The following is a 26,736-nucleotide window of genomic DNA, read 5'->3' as shown; positions in this document are numbered from 1 at the left end:
TCGATACGCTGTTGCAAACTTACTGATGGAACTTTGTTTTCTAGAACTTTCAGCCATGATGGTAGAAGGCTGGATCAGTGGTGTGTTTCTCTCTCTAATGTAGCTCACCAAATATTAATCTCTTCTTCAACAGCATTCAATAAACTACCAATGAGTCTAGACATTCTCCATCCAAATGAATGGTCACAGTAATACTATCAATGCAGTGTTTGTCCTTTATTTATTTTCTTAGAAAGAAAAGCAATCTTACTTAAGCTCTTTGTACCTCCCTTCTCAGATATGTAGTAATTTGAAGTTTTATTGTTATTCATAACAATCATTGTGCTATTGTAAAAGCTATTGAAATAATCATACATTAATAGTCATACTTTTATGCAATGAAGAGACTGAAAAATAAATGAGAAGTAATGTCTTCATGTTTATAACATGTACAGCTTTATACCATTAAACATTGTAAGTGGCTTCAGTAGTCAGTAAAGGCAGAGAACAATATGTGGTGCAAAAAACACAAAAATACAAATATACGCAATCAGGATAAAAACAAATTCAAACTTAATCATTGGATTTTAAAAAGACAGGATTTAAAAAATGACTAATTCATAATTGATCACTAAAATACATATTCAGATACATAATTTCATTTTCTAAAGTGCCTTATTTAAATAAAATTATTCAACTGATTGTATTTAATTGTGTATCGCTACATAATACTATTTAAAAAGAGCTGTGATAGAATTACAAATGTGAGAATATCTACCTTGTCTCACACCTTTAGCACAAAACATAAATATAACTTTCCAAAACATGTAAATGTTACGAAAAAAAAGGTGAGATGTGGTTGGAGGTAATATAAATATCCGTGCCTCTTGTGTCTCTTCAACATCACACCAACACTCACATTCACCTACATACAGTACTCTATATGATGCCCAGGTGACATTAAATGATTGATAGTATTCAGTTTCATAATGATAGCTTTTCTTGTTTTTAACTTTTTGATTAGGATGACATGCAACTAGGAAGGCACTGTTAGGGATAGGAACTTTCTCTGTGAGAGATTTCACATTGAGATGCGTGACCTTAAATTGCAGGAGAAGATTATGAGTGACAATGTACTTTGTACTGCCACAATCTTCCTATCTTAATGAAGGCTTAGCAGAGTTGCCACTCACTCTCTCCCAGGATTCTTTACCTGTTCAGGTGTCACTGGTCCAGAATTCCAGCCTTGATGATGTTGCTCAGCATCTTACTTTCTGGTTTGTAACATTCCATGGGAAGTGGCACTGTAGTGAGTGCCTTGTGTTCTGGTTGTTTGGCACAAGAGACAGCTTCCTGGCTCTGCCTAAATGGACCCAATAGGGACATTAAACTCGATACGCTGTTGCAAACTTACTGATGGAACTTTGTTTTCTAGAACTTTCAGCCATGATGGTAGAAGGCTGGATCAGTGGTGTGTTTCTCTCTCTAATGTAGCTCACCAAATATTAATCTCTTCTTCAACAGCATTCAATAAACTACCAATGAGTCTAGACATTCTCCATCCAAATGAATGGTCACAGTAATACTATCAATGCAGTGTTTGTCCTTTATTTATTTTCTTAGAAAGAAAAGCAATCTTACTTAAGCTCTTTGTACCTCCCTTCTCAGATATGTAGTAATTTGAAGTTTTATTGTTATTCATAACAATCATTGTGCTATTGTAAAAGCTATTGAAATAATCATACATTAATAGTCATACTTTTATGCAATGAAGAGACTGAAAAATAAATGAGAAGTAATGTCTTCATGTTTATAACATGTACAGCTTTATACCATTAAACATTGTAAGTGGCTTCAGTAGTCAGTAAAGGCAGAGAACAATATGTGGTGCAAAAAACACAAAAATACAAATATACGCAATCAGGATAAAAACAAATTCAAACTTAATCATTGGATTATAAAAAGACAGGATTTAAAAAATGACTAATTCATAATTGATCACTAAAATACATATTCAGATACATAATTTCATTTTCTAAAGTGCCTTATTTAAATAAAATTATTCAACTGATTGTATTTAATTGTGTATCGCTACATAATACTATTTAAAAAGAGCTGTGATAGAATTACAAATGTGAGAATATCTACCTTGTCTCACACCTTTAGCACAAAACATAAATATAACTTTCCAAAACATGTAAATGTTACGAAAAAAAAGGTGAGATGTGGTTGGAGGTAATATAAATATCCGTGCCTCTTGTGTCTCTTCAACATCACACCAACACTCACATTCACCTACATACAGTACTCTATATGATGCCCAGGTGACATTAAATGATTGATAGTATTCAGTTTCATAATGATAGCTTTTCTTGTTTTTAACTTTTTGATTAGGATGACATGCAACTAGGAAGGCACTGTTAGGGATAGGAACTTTCTCTGTGAGAGATTTCACATTGAGATGCGTGACCTTAAATTCCATGAGAAGATTATGAGTGTGCTATGAAGTTAATTGGATTGTTTCCTGTTAACAATCTGTATTGATTGTATGTGCAGGTACAGTGTGCTTCTTATACTGTATCCTAGAGAATGACTCTTGGATATACACAGCTTAAAATGAAAAGTAACCACTGCTCTGACACACTGTAGAAGAACACCCACCATGGCTTTATTTCTAGAGTCATTGCAATACGGAACACTATGTCCACTAGTGAATAGCTGCTCCCCTCTTTGACCCTCACACTCATGCCAGTTTCTCTGGATTGAGATGTCACAGCTATAGTTTGGCCTATGCTACTGACTGTAACACTAGTCCAATGCAGAGTCAACCTTCCTTCTCTGTCTCTCTCTCTCTGTGTCTCTGCTCTGAGTAGGATTGTGAAGGCATTGTGTCATGGCTTGTCGACCAGTCCTTGTAACAGGTAGAAGTTCCTTGCTGTTGTCTGAGTTGTGCAGTCAGAGCAACACAACACAGCAGTTCTTTGTCCATTCACACTTATAATACACACATGTGTGCAAACTCCAGCAGATTCCAACTAAATTGTATACCTGGACCGGTTTGTCTCTACACCTCTTTCTCTCCATTACTGTGAAAGGACGTCCGTCTCAAGTTCTCCTTGACCTTGACAAACTCTGGGGCTTTCACTGTCTCCTCTTGTTTTTCCTGCTCCTTCTCCAATTGAATCAGAAACAAAAGGGAGTTTATTCAAACAATTTGTGACTGATGCCTTTGTAAAATGTTCTATAGCAATATAATTGTATTGACCGATTGATGATTCCTACCTCTTCTAGCTTATCCTTCCTCTTGAGGAGCTCTTGTTCCAGAGGAGAGATCTTCTTTCTGGCCTCATCTTCTTCCTTCCTTTGCTTTATAATTTTTTCCCTCTTCCTGGCCTCTAACACGCGCTGCAGCTCCGGCTTAGACTCCACACCAACAACACCACCCCTATGAGCCGGAGGGAGAGAAGGTATTTACTAAGGTCATATGCATTTGAATTTAACTTCAATGTTTTCATCTTGTCTCCAGCAGAGGTCCCTCTTATCATGCTAAATGCTAAGTTCTGATTTTGCTCTGTCATCTGATATCCTGTCCTCACCCATTGATTTCTTCATGATTCTATTATAATAATTTGACAAAAATAACCAAATGTGAAAGGATTATGTTGCAGTTTAGCAAACAACAATTGCATAGAAGTAGCCTAAAGCAAATGTTCCTGCTGATAAAGGTTCCTGTAGTCCTAACATGAACGGGCTAGGGACTGGTGATCCACGAGCTGTGTTTCTGTGTGTGTCTCTGAATCTCTATGGTGATGCCAATCCATTCATATTGGCAGCCTCTTTTCAAATTAGATAGAAAAAGCCAACAGGAAGCACACTGCTGAGGCCTGGTGGTGGGACTTTTGTTCCATCAGGATGGTAAAAAAAACATCCTTCTCAATTGTTAATATACTTTGAATTTATTCAATCACTGCACGTGGCCTCTAAAACTGATAAAGAATAAATTAAATATCTACCCTTGATATCTCACATCAGCTAACTTCAGAGTGACACGCTATTACACTCAGGATAAGATAGGTGTTGAACTCGCCACTGGGCAAAAACTGGTTGAATCAATGTTGTTTCCACGTCATTTCACCCCAAAAAATGATACATGATTACGTTGAATCAATGTGAAAAACTTATTGGATTTGCAAAAATCCACCTAAATCCAACTTTAAGGTGGATTTAACTTTGAACCTAAATCCAATGACATGGTGACATTTTGGTTGATTTCACTTTGAACTCATGTTAGTTGACAACTCAACCAAATGTAAATCAAAACAGTGGGTCTCTTGGCAATCCTCCTCTCAGTTCTCCTCTGTGAGACGGCTAATTAAATCAATGTAGTGCCTTCTTCTTCCTTAGGGAGGTGCAGTCACAGGTTTGTATTACGTGGCAGATAGAGGGAGGGCTGCTATGGGAGGTGTGATTAGTGTTTTCATTAATTTGGTCTGTGCTCATCGAATGAGTCGGAGAGGTGTACACAAACAAACATGGAGGTGATTAAAATAGAGTGATTCTGTGTTCATCAGCATTCACCCGCTTCTCTGCACACAAAACAAATAAAAATCAAATCACATTTTATTGGTCACATACACATATTTAGCAGATGTTATTGCGGGCGTAGCGAAATGCTAGCTCCAACAGTGCAGTAGTATCTAAACGCACACACGCACACGCACACTCTCACGCACACACTACTAGACTGCTGTGTCGATGCAGCCTGTTTATGAAAGGAACACACTACCAGTGTTGACTACAATCTATTTTCCGCAAGAAATCTATGGAAGGTATAGTTCGCTTGCCAACCACAGGACAAGAATTGCACATTAAAAGGGCTGATATCTGAGCCCACTATATTACTTTCTGGTTTCTGTTGTCCATACGTATGACCCTGGGACCACTGACTCCTCTATACCTCCTCACTGCTTAGAAATCCAGAGATAGGCTCCTGTTTCCTTCCTAGCTACACAGCATTGTGAACTGGAGTGACATTTGAACCCAAACATGTTTTCTCTCTCTGTGTGTTGTTGTCAATGCTTTTTAGTCCCTCTTTTCTCTTCCATCCGCACCCTCAGATCTCCCAGCCATCAATGCCACTCAATGATACAAAAAGCCTTATCTACAGCGAGAGAGCGAATGAGAGGAGGAGAGAAAAAGCAATCAGAGAAAAGAGAGTGGAGACCAATCAGTTAGAGAGAGAGACTGTTCAGTTTGATGACCTAATTCCTGCACCCCCACCTCAGTGATGTGGCTTATCTCCCAGCGTTGTTAGGGCTCTCTCTGTCATGGTGCCCAACACAGATTGCCTCTTCTGGGCTTTGACTCTCACAGCCATACCCCTCTTAGCACCAGTAGCAGTGCCAACCCAAGCCCTGCAGATAAATGCTTAATTGAAAGCATGGTGCCATGCCAGCTTACCTCTGAGTATCTGCCTGCCTGCCTGCCTGTAGAAAAGCAGACGCTAATGCATGTGTGTGCATCTCAAGGGAAATATAATAATCTGCTGATCACGGCCAAATGGGTCCCTCAATATGGTGTCTGTTTGTTCTAGATGAACATTGACAGAAGCACCAAAGCAGGCTCAGTGAAAGATAACCTAACATAACCCCAAGGACATATATGGAATCAGGTTTAGTGCACTGGTTTTTCCTCTCTCTGTCATATCAACACTGGAAGGTGGACATATTTAATAATGGTCATATTACTAGAATAGATCCTTTCATTTACTTCTTATGGCTGCAGGGGAAGTATTGAGTAGCTTGGATGAAAAGGTGCCCAGAGGTGCCCAGAGTAAACTGCCTGCTCCTCAGGCCCAGATGCTAATATATGCGTATTATTATTATTATTGGATAGAAAACACACTGAAGTTTCTAAAACTGTTTGAATGATGTATGTGAGTATAACAGAACTCATATGGCAGGCAAAAACCTGAGAAAAAAATCCAACCAGGAAGTGGGAAATCTGAGGTTTGTAGGTTTTCAACTCATCGCCTATCGAATACACAGTGGGATATGGGTCAGTTTGCACTTCCTACGGCTTCCACTATATGTCAACAGTCTTTAGAACCTTGTCTGATGCTTCTACTGTGAAGTGGGGCCGAAGGAGACGGGAATGAGTAAGGTCTATCATGAGCTGACCATGCTCTGACCATGCGCATTCACATGAGAGGGAGCTCTGTTCCATCGTACTTCTGAAGACAATGGAATTCTCCGGTTGGAACTTTGTTGAAGATTTATGTTAAAAACATGCTAAAGATTGATTCAATACATCGTTTGACATGTTTCTACTGACTGTTACGGAACTTTTTGACATTTCGTCTGCTTTTAGTGAACGCGCTTCCTGACTTTGGATTTGTTTACCAAACATGCTAACAAAAATAGCTATTTGGACATAAATGATGGACATTACCGAACAAAACAAACATTTCTTGTGGAAGTGGGAGTCCTGAGAGTGCATTCTGACGAAGATCAGCAAAGGTAAGTGAAGATTTATAATGCTATTTATAACTTGTTGACTTCACAATTTGGCGGGTAACTGTATGGCTTCCTTTTGTGACTGAACGCTGTTCTCAGATTATTGAATATTGTGCTTTTGCCATAAAGCTTTTTTGAAATCTGACACAGCGGTTGCATTAAGAACAAGTGTATCTTTATTTCTATGTAAAACATGTATCTTTCATCAAAGTTTATGATGAGAATTTCTGTTATTTGATGTGGCTCTCTGCAATTTCTCCGGATGTTTTGGAGGCATTTCTGAACATGGCGCCAATGTAAACTGAGGTTTTTGGATATAAATATGAACTTTATCGAACAAAACATATATGTATTGTGTAATATATGTACGTGATCTTCCTATCTGGGTTGGCGCCCCCCCTTGGGTTGTGCCGTGGCGGAGATCTTTGTGGGCTATACTCGGCCTTGTCTCAGGATGGTAAGTTGGTGGTTGAAGATATCCCTCTAGTGGTGTGGGGGCTGTGCTTTGGCAAAGTGGGTGGGGTTATATCCTTCCTGTTTGGCCCTGTCCGGGGGTATCATCGGATGGGGCCACAGTGTCTCCTGACCCCTCCTGTCTCAGCCTCCAGTATTTATGCTGCAGTAGTTTATATGTCGGGGGGCTAGGTTCAGTTTGTTATATCTGGAGTACTTCTCCTGTCTTATCCGGTGTCCTGTGTGAATTTAAGTATGCTCTCTCTAATTCTCTCTTTCTTTCTTTCTCTCTCTCTCTCGGGGGACCTGAGCCCTAGGACCATGCCTCAGGACTACCTGGCGTGATGACTCCTTGCTGTCCCCAGTCCACCTGGCCATGCTGCTGCTCCAGTTTCAACTGTTCTGCCTGCGGCTATGGAACCCTGACCTGTTCACCGGACGTGCTACCTGTCCCAGACCTGCTGTTTTCAACTCTCTAGAGACAGCAGGAGTGGTAGAGATACTCTTAATGATCAGCAATGAAAAGCCAACTGATATTTACTCCTGAGGTGCTGACTTGCTGCACCCTCGACAACTACTGTGATTATTATTATTTGACCATGCTGGTCATTTATGAACATTTGAACATCTTGGCCATGTTCTGTTATAATTTCCACCCGGCACAGCCAGAAGAGGACTGGCCATCCCTCATAGCCTGGTTCCTCTCTAGGTTTCTTCCTAGATTTTGACCTTCCTAGGGAGTTTTTCCTAGCCACCGTGCTTCTACACCTGCATTGCTTGCTGTTTGGGGTTTTAGGCTGGGTTTCTGTACACCACTTTGAGATATCAGCTGATGTAAGAAGGGCTATATAAATACATTCGATTTGATTTGATTTGTAACATGAAGTCCTATGAGTGTCATCTGATGAAGATCATCAAAGGTTAGTGATTAATTTGATCTCTATTTCTGCTTTTTGTTAATCCTGTGTTTGGCTGGAAAAATGGCTGTGTTTTTCTGTGATTTGCGGTGCTTTCGCTGTAAAGCCTTTTTGAAATCGGACACTGTGGTGCGATTAACAAGAAGTGTATCTTTAAAATGGTGTGAAATACTTGTATGCTTGAGGAATTTTAATCATGAGATTTCTGTTGTTTGAATTTGGCGCCCTGCACTTTCACTGGCTGTTGTCATATCGATCCCGTTAACGGGATTGCAGCCCTAAGAAGTTTTAACAGATTTCTTTTAGAGTGAATTATGTATTACTAGACTTGTGGGCTATAAATGATTGGTCTGGCTCTCCTGTATGATGATGTTGTTCTTATAACCTATTTAGCACCTGATTGATTAACTGACTAACTACAGTGTAATCAAGTTCAGATACACCATGAAAATGTATTAACATACTGTAGATTGATTACAGAAAGGGAAGAGCAGATAGGGGAGGCATTTCACCATTATGTACTGCATTCTATCTTCCTGGGAATGGGGTTTCCGGGCCATTCTATGGCATTATATAATTGTATTCTTCTTGCATGTTGGAAAAGGTTTGGATTCATGTTTATGATCACTGAATACCATGACTATAAATACAAATCCAACTGCATAATGAAACAAACAAGAGGAACACTAGAAAACAGCAGGGCTGGAGGGGCATAAAAGGCCCTCTGTTGCCCACTCTCTTAAAGTTTTGAGTTCCCACTGTCCCCTCAAGGATGGTTGGAGTGCTTGAGCCATGGGGATTTGCCCAGTTCCCAACAATTCAGCAATTGGGACAGTATCTTGGTGGGTTGTCAACTGGCTTCTAATTGGCCTGCTAATTAAAGAGATCTGAATGTTGAGAGAAAGAGAGAGAGACAGACGACAGGTTTCAATGGAAAGAAAACACTGCTCTGTTTGGTTAGTTTCTATTTTATATGCCTTAAGGCAAGTTCGTGCATATTATGACAACATTTTGTGACGTTTTTGCTCGTTTTGGTCTTCGACAAGGTTTTTTTTGGCTGTTCGTGCACACAAAAATTGTCCTTGCTCAGTCATTGGTCAACATTAGGGATTCTTCAAAGAAGTGTTTGTTGACATACAATGATAGACGACTCATTTTTATGCAAATTTCACAAGAGAATTACTGCAACAAACACCTTAGATGTAAAATTGCGCGACCATGATCTCCTCTGCAATAACGTCCAAATTAATGACAGATTTCTTTAGTTATTTTTTTTATTAATTCTGACTATTTTGAGGAAGTGTATACTGGCTACTGCGTCTCAAGATGAACAAACAGAACTATTGTCGATTTTTTTGTTTTTCAAGCAAAAATCGTTTCATATTTTTCATCCCAAGATCCAAACACAGCTGATTCTCTGTAGTCATTTAGAATTCCTATTTGAGACCCTTTAAATAGTGGGTGGGGGGATTAACATCCATCTCCCCCAAACTCTTTTAGAGAAAAAGGTGCTATCTAGAACCTTAAAGGGTTATTCGACTGTCCCCATAGGAGAAGCCTTTGAAGAACCCTTTTTGGTTATAGGGTTCTACATGGAAGCAAAACGGGTTCTACCTTGAAACAAAAAGGGTTATCTGAATAACCCTTTTGGAACCCTTTTTTTATAAGAGTGTACCCAACCTGGCATGTTGAAAATATCCTGCTTCCTGGGAACTAAATATTTTGGGAACTTTTAAGTGTAGTTACTAGCATATGTTGTGAGTGGATCTCCAAGACCCCTTTCAGAAAGCCGTTTGGAGGGGCAGTTTATGGGGTTCTAGTCAGGAGAGGGAGAGAGGGGAAATGGGAATGTTGCCTATGCTGTTACACTTTGTTTCAATCATTATGACCCTTTTTAAACCCAATCCTTTCTGTTTGTTATGTTGTTACAATAAAGTACCTTTGGCTTATATAATTGAGAAGTGGGATTACACCATTGTAGCATTACGATCAGTTGTCATCTGACCTTTCGTGACTAATGATGTCTATGTTTTAGAATGTACTTCTCCTTTTATGTAAATCCGTACATGTTTAGGTACATATAGTGATTATGAGTAATCCTGGATCTCTTTATTTTTGTAATGCCTTGATATGGGTATGTGCCTTTAATGTCATCATATGGATCTGTAATGGGGCATTACTCTAGGGAAATCCATCCTCTCATACAAAATGAGTATTAGTGATGCAAAACATTACAGAGGGCTTGGCTTAGAATGCTGAATGCCTTGTCAGGTTGACCTGTGTGTACACACAGATGTACACACAGAAGAGCTGAAAAACACTGATAGCTAGATTGCCGGATAATAACCTCAGTCAGCTGTTCCATACAATATTTTGTATGGGACTCTGTTGGGTGGGAGTTGTACCTTTTCTGGCTCATTAGCAGCTCTCGTTGGAGGTCCTGGTGGCTTTTGGAGGCTTTCACTGGATTGAGGAGCTTTTTGGGCTTGATGAGATCATGATCTCCCTCCATGTAATTGGGCTGGGGGATGTAGCCAGCCACTGGGGGCTGGTCCCTGTGAGGGTAGTCCTGAGGTGGGTGGCTCCCATCCTGCCTGGGCTGCTGCTCCCACTGCAGGTTCGCATAGGCCGATTCTGTAGGACAGAGAGTAGAAGAGATGGTGGGACAGGATGAATGAACAGAGAAAGATACCAGTGTTAGTGATTGTGAAAGGAAACAGGGTAATAATATACTAGCAATTGAGGCTTGAGCGAGGGAAACAGGAAGGTGGCCATAAGTTCCACATTTCCATAAAGGGGCAATAGCAGCTGCATCCACAGAACATGAGATGGGAAAATATTCCTGCTCATTGACACACTAGCAACAGCTGAGCAACGGCAGGTGATCTGCAAGGCACTTGGCTCTGTTTGGGCTCTTTGGAACTGTGGGTTGAGATGCTGAAACGCTAGTTTACACCCTCTTCGCTAACTGTTAAACAAACAGTCGTGGCCAAAAGTTTTGAGAATGACACAAATATTAATTTTCACAAAGTTTGCTGCCTCAGTTTGTATGATGGCAATTTGCATATACTCCAGAATGTTATGAAGAGTGATCAGATAAATTGCAATTCATTGCAACATCCCTATTTGCCTTGCAAATGAGCTGTATCCCCCAAAAACATTTCCACTGCATTTCAGCCCTGCCAAAAAAGGACCTGTTGACATCATGTCAGTGATTCTCTCGTTAACACAGGTGTGAGTGTTGACGAGGACAATGTTGGAGATCACTCTGTCATGCGGATTGAGTTCGAATAACAGACTGGAAGCTTCAAAAGGAGGGTGGTGCTTGGAATCATTGTTCTTCCTCTGTCAACCATGGTTGCCTGCAAGGAAACACGTGCCGTCATCATTGCTTTGCACAAAAAGGGCTTCACAAGCAAGGATAGTGCTGCCAGTAAGATTGCACCTAAATCAATCATTTATCGGATCATCAAGAACTTCAAGGAGAGCGGTTCAATTGTCTTGAAGAAGGCTTCAGGGCGCCCAAGAAAGTCCAGCAAGCGCCATGACCGTCTCCTAAAGTTGATTCAGCTGCGGGATCGGGGCACCACCAGTACAGAGCTTGCTCAGGAATGGCAGCAGGCAGGTGTGAGTGCATCTGCATGCACAGTGAGGTGAAGACTTTTGGAGGATGGCCTGGTGTCAAGAAGGGCAGCAAAGAAGCCACTTCTCTCCAGGAAAAACATCAGGGACAGACTGATATTCTGCAAAAGGTACAGGGATTGGACTGCTGTGGACTGGGGTAAAGTCATTTTCTCTGATGAATCCCCTTTCCGATTGTTTGGGGCATCCGGAAAAAAGTTTGTCCGGAGAAGACAAGGTGAGCGCAACCATCAGTCCTGTGTCATGCCAACAGTAAAGCATCCTGAGACCATTCATGTGTGGGGTTGCTTCTCAGCCAAGGCAGTGGGCTCACTCACAATTTTGCCTAAGAACACAGCCATGAATAAAGAATGGTACCAACACATCCTCCGAGAGCAACTTCTCCCAACCATCCAGGAACAGTTTGGTGATGAACAATGCCTTTGGCAGCATGATGGAGCCACTTGCCATAAGGCAAAAGTGATAACTATGTGGCTCGGGGAACAAAACATTGCTATTTTGGGTCCATGGCCAGGAAACTCCCCAGACCTTAATCCCATTGGGAACTTGTGGTCAATCCTCAAGAGGCGGGTGGACAAACAAAAACCCACCAATTCTGACAAACTCCAAGCATTGATTATGCAAGAATGGGCTGCCATCAGTCAGGATGTGGCCCAGAAGTTAATTGACAGCATGCCAGGGCAGATTGCAGAGGTCTTGAAAAGAAGGGTCAACACTGCAAATATTGACTCATTGCATTAACTTCATGTAATTGTCAGTAAAAGCCTTTGATACTTATGAAATTCTTGTAATTTTACTTCAGTATTCCATAGTAACATCTGACAAAAATATCTAAAGACACTGAAGCAGCAAACTTTGTGGAAAATAATATTTGTGTCATTCTCAAAACGTTTGGTCACGACTGTACACACAAGCAAACCCCAGAGGGAATGCCAGGTTCACCGAGCTTTGACTTTCTTTTTTCTTTTTAATTAATTAATAAAGATGGGGTGACTATAACTCATTCCTAAGTGACATGGGAAGTGCATGGGATTTAGTCACTCCCCAGTGCTCTCAATGGAAGTTATAGAATCATTCATAGAATGTTGGTTCCAATGTTAGGATGTAAATGGTCCCATCAGAACATACACAGATACACTCAATTACCAAACGTATGTAATCACCTGCTTGTCGAACATCTCATTCCAAAATCATAGGCATTAATATAGAGTTTGCTGCTATAACAGCCTCCACTCTTCTGGGAAGGCTTTCCACTAGATGTTTGAACATTGTTGCGGGGACTTGCTTCCATTCAGCCACAACAGCATTAGTGAGGTCAGTCACTGATGTTGGGTGATTAGGCCTGGCTTGCAGTCAGCGTTCCAATTCATCGCAAAGGTGTTCGATGGGGTTGAAGTCAGGGCTCTGTGCAGGCCAGTCAAGTTCTTCCACACAATCTCGACAAACCATTTCTATATGGATCTCACTTTGTACACGGGGGCATTGTGATACTGAAACAGGAAAAGGCCTACCCCAAACTGTTGACACAAAGCACAGAATCGTGTAGAATGTTGTTGTATGTTGCAGCATTAAGATTTTCCTTCACTGGATCTAAGGGGCCTAGCCAAAAACATGAAAAACAGCCCCAGACCATTATTCCTCCTCCACTAAACTTTACAGTTGGCACTATGCATTGGGGCAGGTAGCGTTCTCCTGGCATCCGCCAAACCCAGATTCGTCCGTCGGACTGCCAGATGGTGAAGTGTGATTCATCACTCCAGAGAACGCGTTTCCACTGCTCCAGAGTCCAATGGTGGTGAGCTTCACACCACTCCAGGCAATGCTTGGCATTGCGCATGATGATCTTAGACTTGTGTGCGGCTGCTCGGCCATGGAAACCCATTTTATGAAGCTCCTGACGAACAGTTCTTGTGCTGACAATGCTTCCAGAGGCAGTTTGGAACTCGGTAGTGAGTGTTGCAATCGAGGACAGACGATTTTTACGCGCTACGTGCTTCAGCACTTGGCAGTCCCATTCTGGGAGGTTGTGTGGCCTACCACTTCGCGGCTGAGCCAGTGTTGCTCCTAGACGTTTCCACTTCACAATAACAGCACTTACAGTTGACTGGGGCAGCTCTAGCAGGGCCAACATTTGAAGAAGTGACTTGTTGAAAAGGTTGCATCTTATGACGGTGCCAAGTTGAAAGTTACTGAGCTCTTCAGTAAGGCCATTCTTATGCTAATGTTTTCCTGTGGAGATTGCATGGCTGTGTGCTCAATTTTATACACCTGTCAGCAATGGGTGGGGCTGAAATAGCCAAATCCACTCATAATGTCCCGTGTAGCTCAGTTGGTAGAGCATGGCGCTTGCAACGCCAGGGTTGTGGGTTCGATTCCCACGGGGGGCCAGTACAAAAAAGTATGAATGTATGTACTTGTAAGTCGCTCTGGATAAGAGCGTCTGCTAAATGACTTAAATGTAAATTTGAATGGGTGTCCACATACTTTTGTATATACAGTACCAGTCAAAATTTTTGACCCCCGTATTTATTCAAGGGTTTTTCTTTATTTTTCTATTTTCTACATTGTAGAATAATAGTGAAGACATCAACACTATGAAATAACATACGAAATCACGGAGTAACCAAATAAGTGTTAAACAAATAAAATATACTTTATATTTGAGATTGTTCAAAGTAGCCACCCCTTGCCTTGATGACAGCTTTGCACAATCTGGCATTCTCTCAACCAGCTTCACATGGAATGCATTTCCAACAGTCTTGAAGGAGTTCCCACCAATGCTAAGCCCTTGTTGGCTGCTTTTCCTTCACTCTGCGGTCCAACTCATCCCAAACCATCTCAATTGGGTTGAGGTCGGGTGATTGTGGAGGCCAGGTCATCTGATGCAGCACTCCATTACTCTCCTTCTTGGTCAAATAGCCCTTACACAGCCTGGAGGTGTGGTGGGTCATTGTCCTGTTGAAAAACAAATGATAGTTCCACTAAGAGCAAACCAGATGGGATGGCGTATCGATGCTGTGGTAGCCATTCTGGTTAAGTGTGCCTTGAATTCTAAATAAATCACAGACAGTGTCACCAGCAAAGCACCCCCACACCATTACACCTCTTCCTCCATGCTTCACGGTGGGAACCACACATTCGGACATCATCTGTTCACCTACTCTACGTCTCCCAAAGACACGGTTGTTTGAACCAAAAAGACACGCGGTTGGAACAAAAAATCTCAAATTTGGACTGATCAGACCAAAGGACAGATTTACACTGGTCTAAAGTCCATGTTTCTTGGGCCAAGCAAGTCTCTTCTTATTATTGGTGTCCTTTAGTAGTGGTTTCTTTTCAGCAATTGAACCATGAAGGCATGATTCACGCAGTCTCCTCTGAACAGTTGATGTTGAGATGTGTCTGTTACTTGAACTCTGTGAAGCATTTATTTGGACTTCAATCTGAGGTGCAGTTAACTCTAATGAACTTATCCTCTGCAGCAGAGGTAACTCTGGGTCTTCCTTTCCTGTGGCGGTCCTCATGAGAGCCAGTTTCATCATAGCTCTTGGTGGTTTTTGCAACTGTGCTTGAAGAAACTTTCAAAGTTCTTGACATTTTCGGAAATTGACTGACTTTCATGTCGTAAAGTAATGATAGACTGTCGTTTTTCTTTGCTTATTTGAGCTGTTCTTGGCATAATATGGACTTGGCATTTTACCAAATAGGGCTATCTTCTGTATACCACACCTACCTTGTCACAACACAACTGATTGGCTCAAACGCATTAAGAAGGAAAGAAATTCCACAAATTGACTTTGAAGAAGGCACACCTGTTAATTGAAATGCATTTTAGGTGACTACCTCATGAAGCTGGTTGAGAGAATGCCAAGTGTGCAAAGCTGTCTTCAAGGCAAAGGGTGGCTACGTTGAAAAAGCTCAAATATAAAATATATTTTGATGTGTTTAACAGTTTTTTGGTACCTACGTGATTCCATATGTGTTATTTCATACTTTTGATGTCTTCACTATTATTCTACAATGTAGAATAGTAGTAAAAATAATGAAAAACCCTTGAATTAGAAGTGTCCAAACTTTTGACTGGTACTGTATATAGTGTACATAAAGCAAAGACATGGGTTTATACTGTCTGTACCTAATGTCCCAGCCCTTTGTTTTTCCCACATATTTTTTTTCTCCATCAGAACAGACAGATTAAGAGGCACCTGATCCGTGCCAGACTGTTTCTGGAGAGAGATCAGGTGTCATACGCAGGTAGGCTCGCTCAGAACAATGACTCTCTTTCGCAAGTGCAAGTAGACACCATCTCTGCTACTTAATATTTCAGAAAATTAAATGAGCTGTGGTTGTCTTGTCTCAGTATTTCCCAATCAGGGCTAGTGACAGGATGTTGATGGACTGGGACCAACAGGAGATGATGTTGGGCATTGAAAACAGTAAGACATACATCAACTAATTTTAGATGGAGAAATAAATGTGTCTCTTGGGTTGCTGTGGAAATACAGGTCATTGAATTCAGGCCATTGTTTGAAATGCTAGTTAGGGCCATTTTGTTCATCTACCTCATTCTCATTTGGACAGAATGCCACTAACAGCAGGATGACAAGTACCGTGCCAGTCTTGCATTTTAGCTGTGTACAGTGCAGTAACCTGCCTTAACTTGTAAGGAACAACAGCAGAAGTATATGACCCAGGAGGTCCAGTTTGTCTGAGGATTATAAGGGCATTATTAATCACTGAACAGAGTGGGCCTGTCAGTCTACAGAGATGAGAGGGAGAGCACAGGTAAAATGCAATTCACCGAGAGGGAAAGATAGAAAGTAATAGAAAGAGAGAAAACAATAGAGAGAAGGAGAAGATGAGAGATATAGTATTCAAAAGAAAGAGAGCAGTACAGAAAGAGCTGGAGATAACAGAAGTATTAAAATGAGAGAGAGGGAAGTACAGTAGGGAGAGAGATGTGGGATAAACAAATTAATAGAAAGTAAGTGAGCAACACAGGAAAGGAGGAAGGGATACATGGAAAGTAATACAGAGAGACATACAGAAAGAGAAAACCAGAGTCATTGTTTTTTATGAGTGCTTGTCCAGCAATGCAGACTCGCTGTAATCACAGATGCCTTCTATAGTGAGCCTTGGTGGTAAATGGAGGGAGCAGTTTCCAGAGTTGTGGACACCAGTCCACAAGTCACAAATTTGATGAAAATAAAATAACATGAGACTTTACTTGGACTCGGAGCCTCAAGACTCAGGACTCGACATTGACTTGAGACTGATGACTTGAACTTATCTGGCCAGGTTTTGTAATGTTTTGTCACTCATTTTGTGGCACAGAGTCTAGTTGGATTACTCTTCATGCAGCCAGAGACAGTAGCCGCAGCATCGCCCTTGCAAAAAAACCTGCAACAGATTGGCTAGTGCCATAATAAATACATTTGCAGCTCCAAAAATGGTTTGGTATTCAAGAATATTAACTGTTTACTTTGCAAGCTCATCAGCAATGTGGCAACAATTACTAATATAGGCCTACTGGTATTATAATTTTTTTGTACTTATGAAGCTTGCATTTGGAATTTGTTTAAAATGAATTATTACTGTGGCGAAGACACATCATAGGCACGGCTCTTCACTTGCACACTCCAAACTCCCGCCAATGGGGAGTGCTATTTTTCTCTTGTTGAAATGTGTGTTCTTGCTTTCACACGTTTGCATTGGCCCTATGTGATAAATCTATAGTCCATCGAATACTACAATCATTTCTAGCGTTTCATCATTCCATCCCTGTGCCTTGCATTGCAACACGTAGACATTTATGTTTCATGTTTGATAGACCAACAATACATTTTAATTTAGCCAACCATTTCTTACCCACTGAGTGGGCGCAACGTTTATTGTGCACATGAACGTTCACAAGACTCATGAGGTAGAAGTTATGTTTATTTAACTCAATGTATGGTTTCCTTTGTTCATATTTTCCGGGTAATATCGGAGTTCCGTGTGTCTGTGTCCTATGTCGCTTGTCATTCATGGTTGTGCGTAATAGGAGCGCGTGCACCTCAGTGGGTATAGAAATAGGCTACGTGGCCTGCGCTCCACGCTTTGCAGTCAGAATGTTGACTAAGAGAAACTGATTGTTCCATGTATGTGTAACAGGGTTGGTTATGTTTCCACTTGCCTCTAAAGAAATGTGTATTTGATGTTCAAGCATTCTTATTGGTTAGTTCAACTCTGATGACAATAAGGGGTGTTGTGATTGGCCCCACTTGCAGATAGGGGGAGATCGCGAACGTCAGGTCTTCCCAGTATGAAAATGTGATGCAAGGGGTAGGTCACGTTCTGAATACTGTTTTCTATTTTCTATTTTACAATGTGTACAAGTTTGCTGTACGTTACTGATTTTATACATGTGTGGGTATATGGTACCTGTTAGGGATTGAGGGGCTTTCTGGGATGTGCTTTGGCATATGATTGCTGTAAATAATTGTGTTAGCTAGCATACACCGATGTCATGGTCACATAAGCCACGGCTAACACAGTTGTCTTCATGCTACAGATTTTGTCATCGACAGCCATCAACACTGTTAAGCCCTGCACAACTAACGTGCTGTTTCCCATTTAACAACAGGTATTTACACATGTTATATTTTGTATTGTATTTTTGTATTTTGTTCGCCCAGTATGAAAATGTGATGCAAGGGATTTTGTCATCGACAGCCATCAACACTGTTAAGCCCTGCACAACTAACGTGCTGTTTCCCATTTAACAACAGCAGCAGAAATAAATGATGCTCAACTGGGACCACTGGCCGAAGTGATTTATTATGAGAAAACACAACGCATGGAGAGTACACTATACATCTGTTACATATGCATGGTGTTGAAGTATCATTAATAATCATTAAGTGTGATTAAGATGAACATACCAATGTAACAAAGGATCTGTAAACTGCCTTTTACATTGTAGAACCAGTTTATTGGTTGTAATTGATATAATGGCACCAGAGGAGATGGCTGCCGTTTTATGGGCTCCTAACCAATTGTGCTATTGTTTGTGTCTTTTCGCGTTATTCGTAACTCATTTTGTACATAATGTTTCTGCCACCGTCTCCTATGACCAAAAATAGATTCTGGATATCTTAAAACCTTTCAAGGACACACGTTCCGCTAGCGGAACCCCCCCCAACATTCCTCTGAAAAGGCAGCGTGCGAAATTCAAAAATATTTTTTAGAAATATCTAACTTTCGCACATTAACAAGTCCAATACAGCAAATGAAAGATAAACATCTTGTTAATCTACCCATCGTGTCCGATTTTTAAAATGTTTTACAGCGAAAACACAACATATATTTATGTTAGATCACCACCAAATCCAAAAAACACACAGCCATTTTTCCCAGCCAAAGATAGTCACACAAAAGCAGAAATAGAGATAAAATGAATCACTAACCTTTGATAATCTTCATCAGATGACACTCATAGGACATCATGTTACACAATACATTTATGTTTTGTTCGATAATGTGCATATTTATATCTACAAATCTAGGTTTACATTGGCGCCATGTTCAGAAATGCCTCAAAAATATCCGGAGTAATTACAGAGAGCCATGTCAAATAACAGAAATACTCATCATAAACTTTGATGAATGATACATGTTTTACATATAATTAAAGATACACTTGTTCTTAATGCAACCGCTGTGTCAGATTTTTAAAAAACTTTAGTAAAAAGCACACCATGCAATAATCTGAAACGGCGCTCAGATTTAACAAAATTTCTCCGCCATGTTGGAGTCAACAGAAATACAAAATTACATCATAAATATTCCCTTACCTTTGATTATCTTCATCAGAATTGAATGCCAGGAATCCTAGTTCCACAATAAATTGTTGTTTTGTTCGATAATGTCCATTACTTATGTCCAATTCGCAACTTTTGCTAGCATGTGTAGTACACGTGTCCAAACGCTGGCGCAGATGCAGGCAAACGTCGGACGAAAACTTCAAAAAGTTATATTACAAGTCGAATAAACTGGTCAAACTTAGTAGAGAATCAATCTTCAGGATGTTGTTATCATATATATCCAATAACGTTCCAACCGGAGCATTTCTTCATGTCTGTATAAGTAATGGCACACATGGTCATTCCATGACTAGCGCACGTGACCAGGAACTAGCATTCTGCCAGACCACTGACTCAAATAGCTGCCATCTGGCCCCACAACACACTAGAGGCTTCATTCCACGTTCTACAGACTGTTGAAATCTAGTGGAAGGCGTAGCAAGTGCAAACATATCCATATATTACCGGGAATTGAATAGGCGATGACTTTCACATCGACCCTTCTCAGAATTCTCACTTCCTGTTTGGAAGTTTGCCTGCCATATGAGTTCTGTTATACTCACAGACATAATTCAAACAGTTTTAGAAACTTCAGAGTGTTTTCTATCCAATAGTAATAATAATATGCATATATTATCATCTGGGACAGAGTAGGAGGCAGTTCACTATGGGCACCAATTCATCCAAAAGTGAAAATGCTGCCCCCTATCCTTAACAGCGATTACTCACCTCATACTGGTACGAAGATTTTTTCTTTAACGAGTCGGACGCAAAGGATTTACTTCAGACACTGGACAAGACCCAAATCCCCATGAAGAAGAGACAGGGATATAGGGGTCGTAGGTCAGGAGGCTGTCGGCGAGTGTGTAACCTGCTTCTACCATCAGTCCTATTAGCCAACGTGCAATCATTGGATAATAAACTGGATGAGCTCCGATCAAGACTATCCTACCAACAGGACATTAAAAACTGTAATATCTTATGTTTCACCGAGTCGTTGCTGAACGACGACATGGATAACATACGGCTGGCTGGGTTTTCCGTGCATCGGCAAGATAGAACAGCTGCCTCCGGTAAGACGAAGGGTGGCGGTCTGTGTCTATTTGTCAATAACAGCTGGTGCACGATATCTAATATTAATGAAGTCTCGTGGTTTTGCTCAGATGAGTATCTCATGATAAGCTGTAGACCACACTATTTACCAAGATTGTTTTCATCTATATTTTTGTGCAACCAGAGGAAAAAAAACTCTAGACCACCTTAACTCCACACACAGAGACACGTACAAAGCTCTCCCTTGCCCTCCATTTGTAATTTTTTTGCCCATAACTCTATCCTCCTGATTCCTGCTTACTAGCAAACACTAAAGCAGGAAGTACCAGTGACTCGCTCAATACATAAGTGGTCAGATGACGCAGATGCTAAGCTACAGGGATGCTGACGCCATCCCCACAGTACATATCCCAACCAGAAGCCACGGATAACAAGCAACATCCCCACTGAGCTAAAGGGTAGAGCTGCCGCTTTCAAGGTGCGAGACTCTAACCTGGACGCTTATAAGGAATGCCTCCAACGAACCATCAAACAGCCAAATTGTCAATACAGGACTAAGATTGAATCCTACTACACCGGCTCCGACGCTCGTCAGATGTGGCACGGCTTGCAAACTATTACGGACTACAAAGGGATGCACAGTGAGCTGCCCAGTGACACGAGCCTACCAGTGACACGAGCCTACCAGACAAGCTAAAGGACTTTTTTGCGTGTTTCGAGTCAAGCAACGCTGAAGCATGCATGAGAGCACCAGCTGTTCCAGACGACTGTGTGATTATGCTCTCTGTAGCCGATGTGAGTAAGACCTTTAAACAGGTCAACACTCACAAGGCCACAGTGCTAGGTAGATTACCAGGACGTGCACTCTGAGCATATGCTGACCAACTGGCAAGTGTCTTCACTGACATTTTCAACCTGTCCCTGAATGAGTATTTAATACCAACATGTTTCAAGCAGACCACCATAGTCCCTGTGCCAAAGGACAAGGTAGCCTGCCTAAATGACTATCGACCCTTAGCACTAACGTATGTAGTCATGAAGTGCTTTGAAAGGCTGGTCATGGCTCATATCAACACCATTTTCCCACCCACTCCAATTTGCTTACAACCCAAACAGATCCACAGATGACGCAATCTCTATTGCACTCCACATTGCCCTTTCCCACCTGGACAAAAGGAACACCTATGTGATAATGCTTTTCATTGACTACAGCTCAGCGTTCAACACCATTGTTCCCTCAAAGCTCATCACTAAGCTAAGGACCCCGGGACTAAACACCTCCCTCTGCAACTGGATCCTGAACTTCCTGATGGGCCACCCCCAGGTGTTCAGGGTAGGTAACAACACATCTGCCATGCTGATCCTCAACACAGGGACGGGTGCGTGATCAGTCACCTCGTGTACTCCCTGTTCACCCATGACTGCATGGCCAAGCACGACTCCGACACCATCATTAAGTTTGCCAATGATACAACAGTGGTAGGCCTGATCACCGACAATGATGAGACAGCCTATAGGGAGGAAGTTAAAGACATGGCAGTGTGGTGCCAGGATAACAACCTCTCTCTCAACCTGATCAAGACTACAGGAAAAGGAGGGCCGAGCATGCCCCCATTCTCATCGACGAGGCTGTAGTGGAGCAAGTTGAGAGCTTCAAGTTCCTTGGTGTCCACATCACCAACACACCAAGACAGTCATGAAGAGGGGACGACAACACCTATTGCCCTTCAGGAGACTGAAACTATTTGGGTCCTCAGATCCTCAAAAAGTTATACACCTGCACCATCGAGACCATCCTGACTGGTTGCATCACCGCCTGGTATGGCAACTGCTCGGCCTCTGACCGCAAGGCACTACAGAGGGTAGAGCGTACGGCCCAGTATATCACTGGGGCCAAGCTTCCTGCCATCCAGGACCTCTATACCAGGCGGTGTCAGAAGAAGGCCCTAAACATTTCCAAAGACTCCAGCCACCCTAGTCATAGACTGTTCTCTCTGCTACCACATGGCAAGCGGTACCGGAACACCAAGTCAAGGTTCAAAAGGCTTGCGTACTGATGGCTTTTTAATCAGTACGCGGAAGCCGCGTACTGATGGCTTTTTAATAGTCTGATGGCCTTGAGATAGAAGCTGCTTTTCAGTCTCTCTGTCCCAGCTTTGCTCCTGTACTGACCTCACTTTCTGGATGATAGCGGGGTGAACAGGCAGTGGCTCGGGTGATTGTTTTCCTTGATTATCTTTTTGGCCTCCCTGTGACATCGGGTGCTGTAGGTGTCCTGGAGGGCAGGTAGTTTGCCCCCGGTGATGCGTTGGTCAGACCGCACCACCCTCTGAACAGCCCTGCGGTTGCGGGTGGTGCAGTTGCCATACCTGGCGGTGATACAGCCCGACAGGATGCTCTCAATTATGCATCTGTAAAAGTTTGTAAGGGTTTTAGGTGCCAAGCCAAATTTCTTCGGCCTCCTGAAGTTGAAGAGGCACTGTTGCACCTTCTTCACCACACTGTCTGTGTGGGTGGATCATTTCAGATCTTCAGTGATGTGTACGTCAAGGAACTTGAAGCTTTCCACCTGCTCCACTGCGGTCCCGTCGATGTGGGCAGGGGCGTGCTCCCTCTGCTGTTTCCTGAAGTCCACGATCAGCTCTTTTGTTTTGTCGACATTGAGTGACAGGTTATTTTCCTGGCACCACACTCCCACGGACCTCACCTCCTCTCTGTAGGCTGTCTCGTCATTGTTGGTAATCAAGCCTACTACTGTTATGTTGTCTGCAAACTTGATGATTGAGTTGGAGGCATGCATGGCCACGCAGTCATGGGTGAACAGGGAGTATAGGACGGGGCAGAGGACGCACCCTTGTGGGGCCCCTGTGTTGAGATTCAGCAAAGTGGAGGTGTTGTTTCCTACCTTCACCACCTGGGACTCAACTTGAGACTCGGACCTTGTGACTTGAGACTTGCTTCTGACTCGAGTAATAATGACTTGGTCCCACCTCTGGCTGTTTCTAAAGCAGTAGCGATTTCTAAAGAAGCTTACTGTACTCCAATTCTCTGCTGGATCTCTACACATCTCTACACAACCACTCATACAGTGAGAGGAATGTGCTCTCTATGGGTGTACTGTGTATGTACTGTGTGTGTGTAAAATAGACAAGACTCTCTCGAAAGATCAAGAGAGAGATGCAGAGTGTCACGTGGGAGACGGACACGTAGGTGAATTCAGTAGCTCTTCAGTCAAATAATCCTGACTGTGGTTGTATTGATTTGACATTTAGACCAAGCTAGATGTCATCTCAATGCACCCTGGGTAAGTTAATTGTACCTCTGTGCCCTGAGTCCATCATCCAGTTGCATTGGGACAATGTGTTTAGAGTGTTCTCTGATTACCCTTGAAGAGCATGGGAAATAATATTTTCCTCTTGGTGTCTGTAGCAGGAGAGCAGGCTCAGGCTACAGTGGCTAGAGAAACATGAGCCCTTTCAGTCCCCATCCTCCCACAATCTACAGCAAACCATTTTATGGCAATGTAGTTTGAGTCGCTGTTTGTTCTTTTAAATGCTTTCTTTGCCACTATTAAGTTATGTTATCCTGAGGAAGTGGTTATTGCAGTGAAAGCAGGCTACACATTGTTTGATTATATATTACTTTGGGAAATTAAGGTGAAATGGCTTGGCCTGTCAATCAATTATTTCCTTATGATTTTCAACCAAGGCACATTCTAATGTTTTTCAGTGAGATTTACTTCCCTGGTATTCTATGAAGTGTATGCAGATGGCTTGGGTAGGGAATTTATTCGTTCTGACGCTCCGCACCTTGGGAGGAAAAATCAGAGCGAAAGAGTTCTCAGATTGTATACAAACAGAACACTGGTTGTCGTCGTGGCAACGCGGGCTCCCACGGGGCAGGGTGGGAGAGTTGTTTTCCCAGAATACACTGTGAATACAGATTGACGACACACCATGAAATTCAGACTGAGGCTCCATGAAGTCATTATCATTAAAAAAGGCAGGGGTCTAACCTCGTATCAGCAGCAGCCAAGGAAGACGGATGTTAACCCTAACCAGACAGGCCATCAGAATCATACAGTACACTACTTAGAATTGTGACTGTAGAGTTGAATTAAGCAAATTATTCACTCAGGGTCACTAGATGAATTAGTGATACAGACAGAACGGTACGCACATTCTGCTTGAATAATGGACCCAAGTACATGGTGTGTATGTTTAAGTAGAGTATGTTACTGTTTCCATACTCATGCAGGGCAGTCGGTCACACACCCTCTGATAACATGCCCGGCAGGCAGTACAGTTTATTTGACTTGATCACAACTCAGCCATTATACCACAGAGGTGAACCCAGTGTTATTCTACTTAAATAAACAAGACATCCAGATACTGCAAGTGAAATCACAGAAAAATAGGTTGCGAAAGGTGGAAGTCTCATACAGTTTGAGCAATATATGACAACAGAGCAACCATTGATCAGTTTAAAGTGCACATAGGAGGCCCTGCACTGTCCAAATGACGGACATTGGACGTAAGGATTTTCTGCACAGAGCACATGTTAATGTCCCAAGACTCTCAAGGGTACAAAACATGAAAATTCTGCTTGGACATTATCTGAATTAATCTATCTGAAATAAACAGCATCCCCAAAGCCAACTCCTCATTTGGCCGCCTTTCCTTCCAGTTCTCTGCTGCCAATGACTGGAACGAATTGCAAAAATCACTGAAGCTGGAGACTTATATCTCCCTCACTAACTAAGCATCAGCTGTCAGAGCAGCTTACATATCATTGCACCTGTACACAGCCCATCTGTAAATAGCCCACCCAACTACCTCATCTCCATATTGTCATTTATTTTTTCTCTGTTGCACCCCAGTATCTCTACTTGCACATCATCATCTGCACGTCTATCACTCCAGTGTTAATTCTAAATTGTAATTATTTCGCCTCAATGGCCTATTTATGGCCTTACCTCCCTAATCTTCTACATTTGCACACACTGTACATAGCTTTTTCTGTTATCGACTGTACGTTTGTTTATGTGTAACTCTGTGCTGTTGTTTTTGTCACACTGGTTTGCTTTATTTTGGCCAGGTCGCAGTTGTAAATGAGAACTTGTTCTAAACTGGCCTACCTGGTTAAACAAAGTTGCATTTTTTAATATTTTTTAAAACACTTTATTCAAGGATTACGGATGAGAAAATAATCAAATTAGGTGATTACAAATGCTATGCTGTCATCATCTTGCCATGTGAAGTCAGAGAGCTTTGTGGCACCTTGGTGTGTCCAGCACATCGTTCCCAAACTGTTAACATGACAATCTGTGCTGCTGTGCCAATGCATCAGTTATAGATATAAGATCGCTGTCCACAAGTGATTTTCTGTGAAACTGATCTAATGCTTTTTATGTCACAACTTCAAGTATATTTTTTCGCTCCATGTTTGTCTGTTCTAGGCACTGCCAATGAACACTCTTAGATTTGTCTGAAACACGTTCTCACCCATAAATAGAAACCGACAACAACATCTATATAGTATCTACAAAGTTCCCACCAGCTAACCTCAATAATACATCCCACTGTCCTTGCGAAACCATGTTGTATTATCAACATACTGTACAGATCTCACTACCTTCTCTGTACTTGCACAATTTCCCTTTCCCCTAAATAAACAAAGTCTATAACATAGAAAACACTGTCGTGCAAAATCTGGCTTCTGCTGATTCCTCTGTGTCAGCCCTGCTGTTCTGCCATAGTGACAGAGTGGAGTCTGGCTCTGCATGGGTCTTACCTGACTTGACCAGCACGTCCCTGGGCCTCCCAGACTGGCCAGGAGGGAACAGGCTGTGGCTGTGGGTGACTCTCTGTGCCATGCCTCTCTCTGTGTCTGTCTCTCTCTCTCTCTGTCCGGGTGTCTCTGTGTGTCCTGTCTCTGAAACCTAAATGTATCTGTGTAGAAGCCCGTCAGAGGCAGGGCTGGTGCAGCACTCCTTTAAACTTCTGTGCCCAGGCTAGAGTAAACAGTCACATGACCCTGGGCATTCCACTGCCCCGCCCCTCCCTCCCTCTCTCCTCCCCTCCCCTCTGTGCTCTCTCACTCTCCCTCTAATATTATTACTCTCTCTTTTGCCTCTCCCTTCCCTCTCTAACATGCTGTTAGATACTCTCGCTCCCCCTCTCACGCTCTCTTTCTCATGCTCTCTCTTACACATTTTTTATCTTCTGTCTCTCTCTTTCTTTTCCTCTATCCTCTCACGTTCCCTTTCCCTCTCCCCTACTCTCTCTCTTTTAAATTATTTCTCACTATTTTCTCTCTTTCTCTTCCACTACC

The 26,736-nt window shown here is 42.1% G+C and overlaps 1 protein-coding gene across 3 annotated transcripts; it reads right to left on the bottom strand.

Moving 5' to 3' along the window:
- Positions 1-201: 201 nt before the first annotated feature.
- On the bottom strand, positions 202-26,408 carry LOC120065107 (protein FAM107B-like). 3 transcript variants are annotated; one of them, XR_005478643.1, is made up of 5 exons: positions 26,197-26,406; positions 10,270-10,498; positions 3,262-3,424; positions 2,450-3,151; positions 202-1,079 (listed from the first exon to the last, which is right to left on the bottom strand). XR_005478643.1 is itself a non-coding variant. In XM_039015831.1 (4 exons), exons 1-4 carry the CDS (start codon positions 26,276-26,278, stop codon positions 3,044-3,046), a joined length of 579 nt encoding a protein of 192 aa, XP_038871759.1. In that variant the 5' UTR covers positions 26,279-26,408; the 3' UTR covers positions 1,572-3,043. The 3 variants fall into 3 exon arrangements, 2 of the variants coding, with proteins under 2 accessions (XP_038871759.1, XP_038871758.1); XM_039015831.1 differs by lacking the exon at positions 202-1,079 and having other exon boundaries at positions 1,572-3,148; positions 26,197-26,408; XM_039015830.1 differs by lacking the exon at positions 202-1,079 and having other exon boundaries at positions 1,572-3,151.
- Positions 26,409-26,736: the final 328 nt, after the last annotated feature.

Source organism: Salvelinus namaycush, chromosome 20 (assembly GCF_016432855.1).
Source record: "Salvelinus namaycush isolate Seneca chromosome 20, SaNama_1.0, whole genome shotgun sequence".
Lineage (NCBI taxonomy): Eukaryota > Metazoa > Chordata > Actinopteri > Salmoniformes > Salmonidae > Salvelinus > Salvelinus namaycush.
The sequence above is the reverse complement of the archived record's forward strand: the minus strand, read 5'-3'. Positions and strand labels throughout refer to the sequence as shown.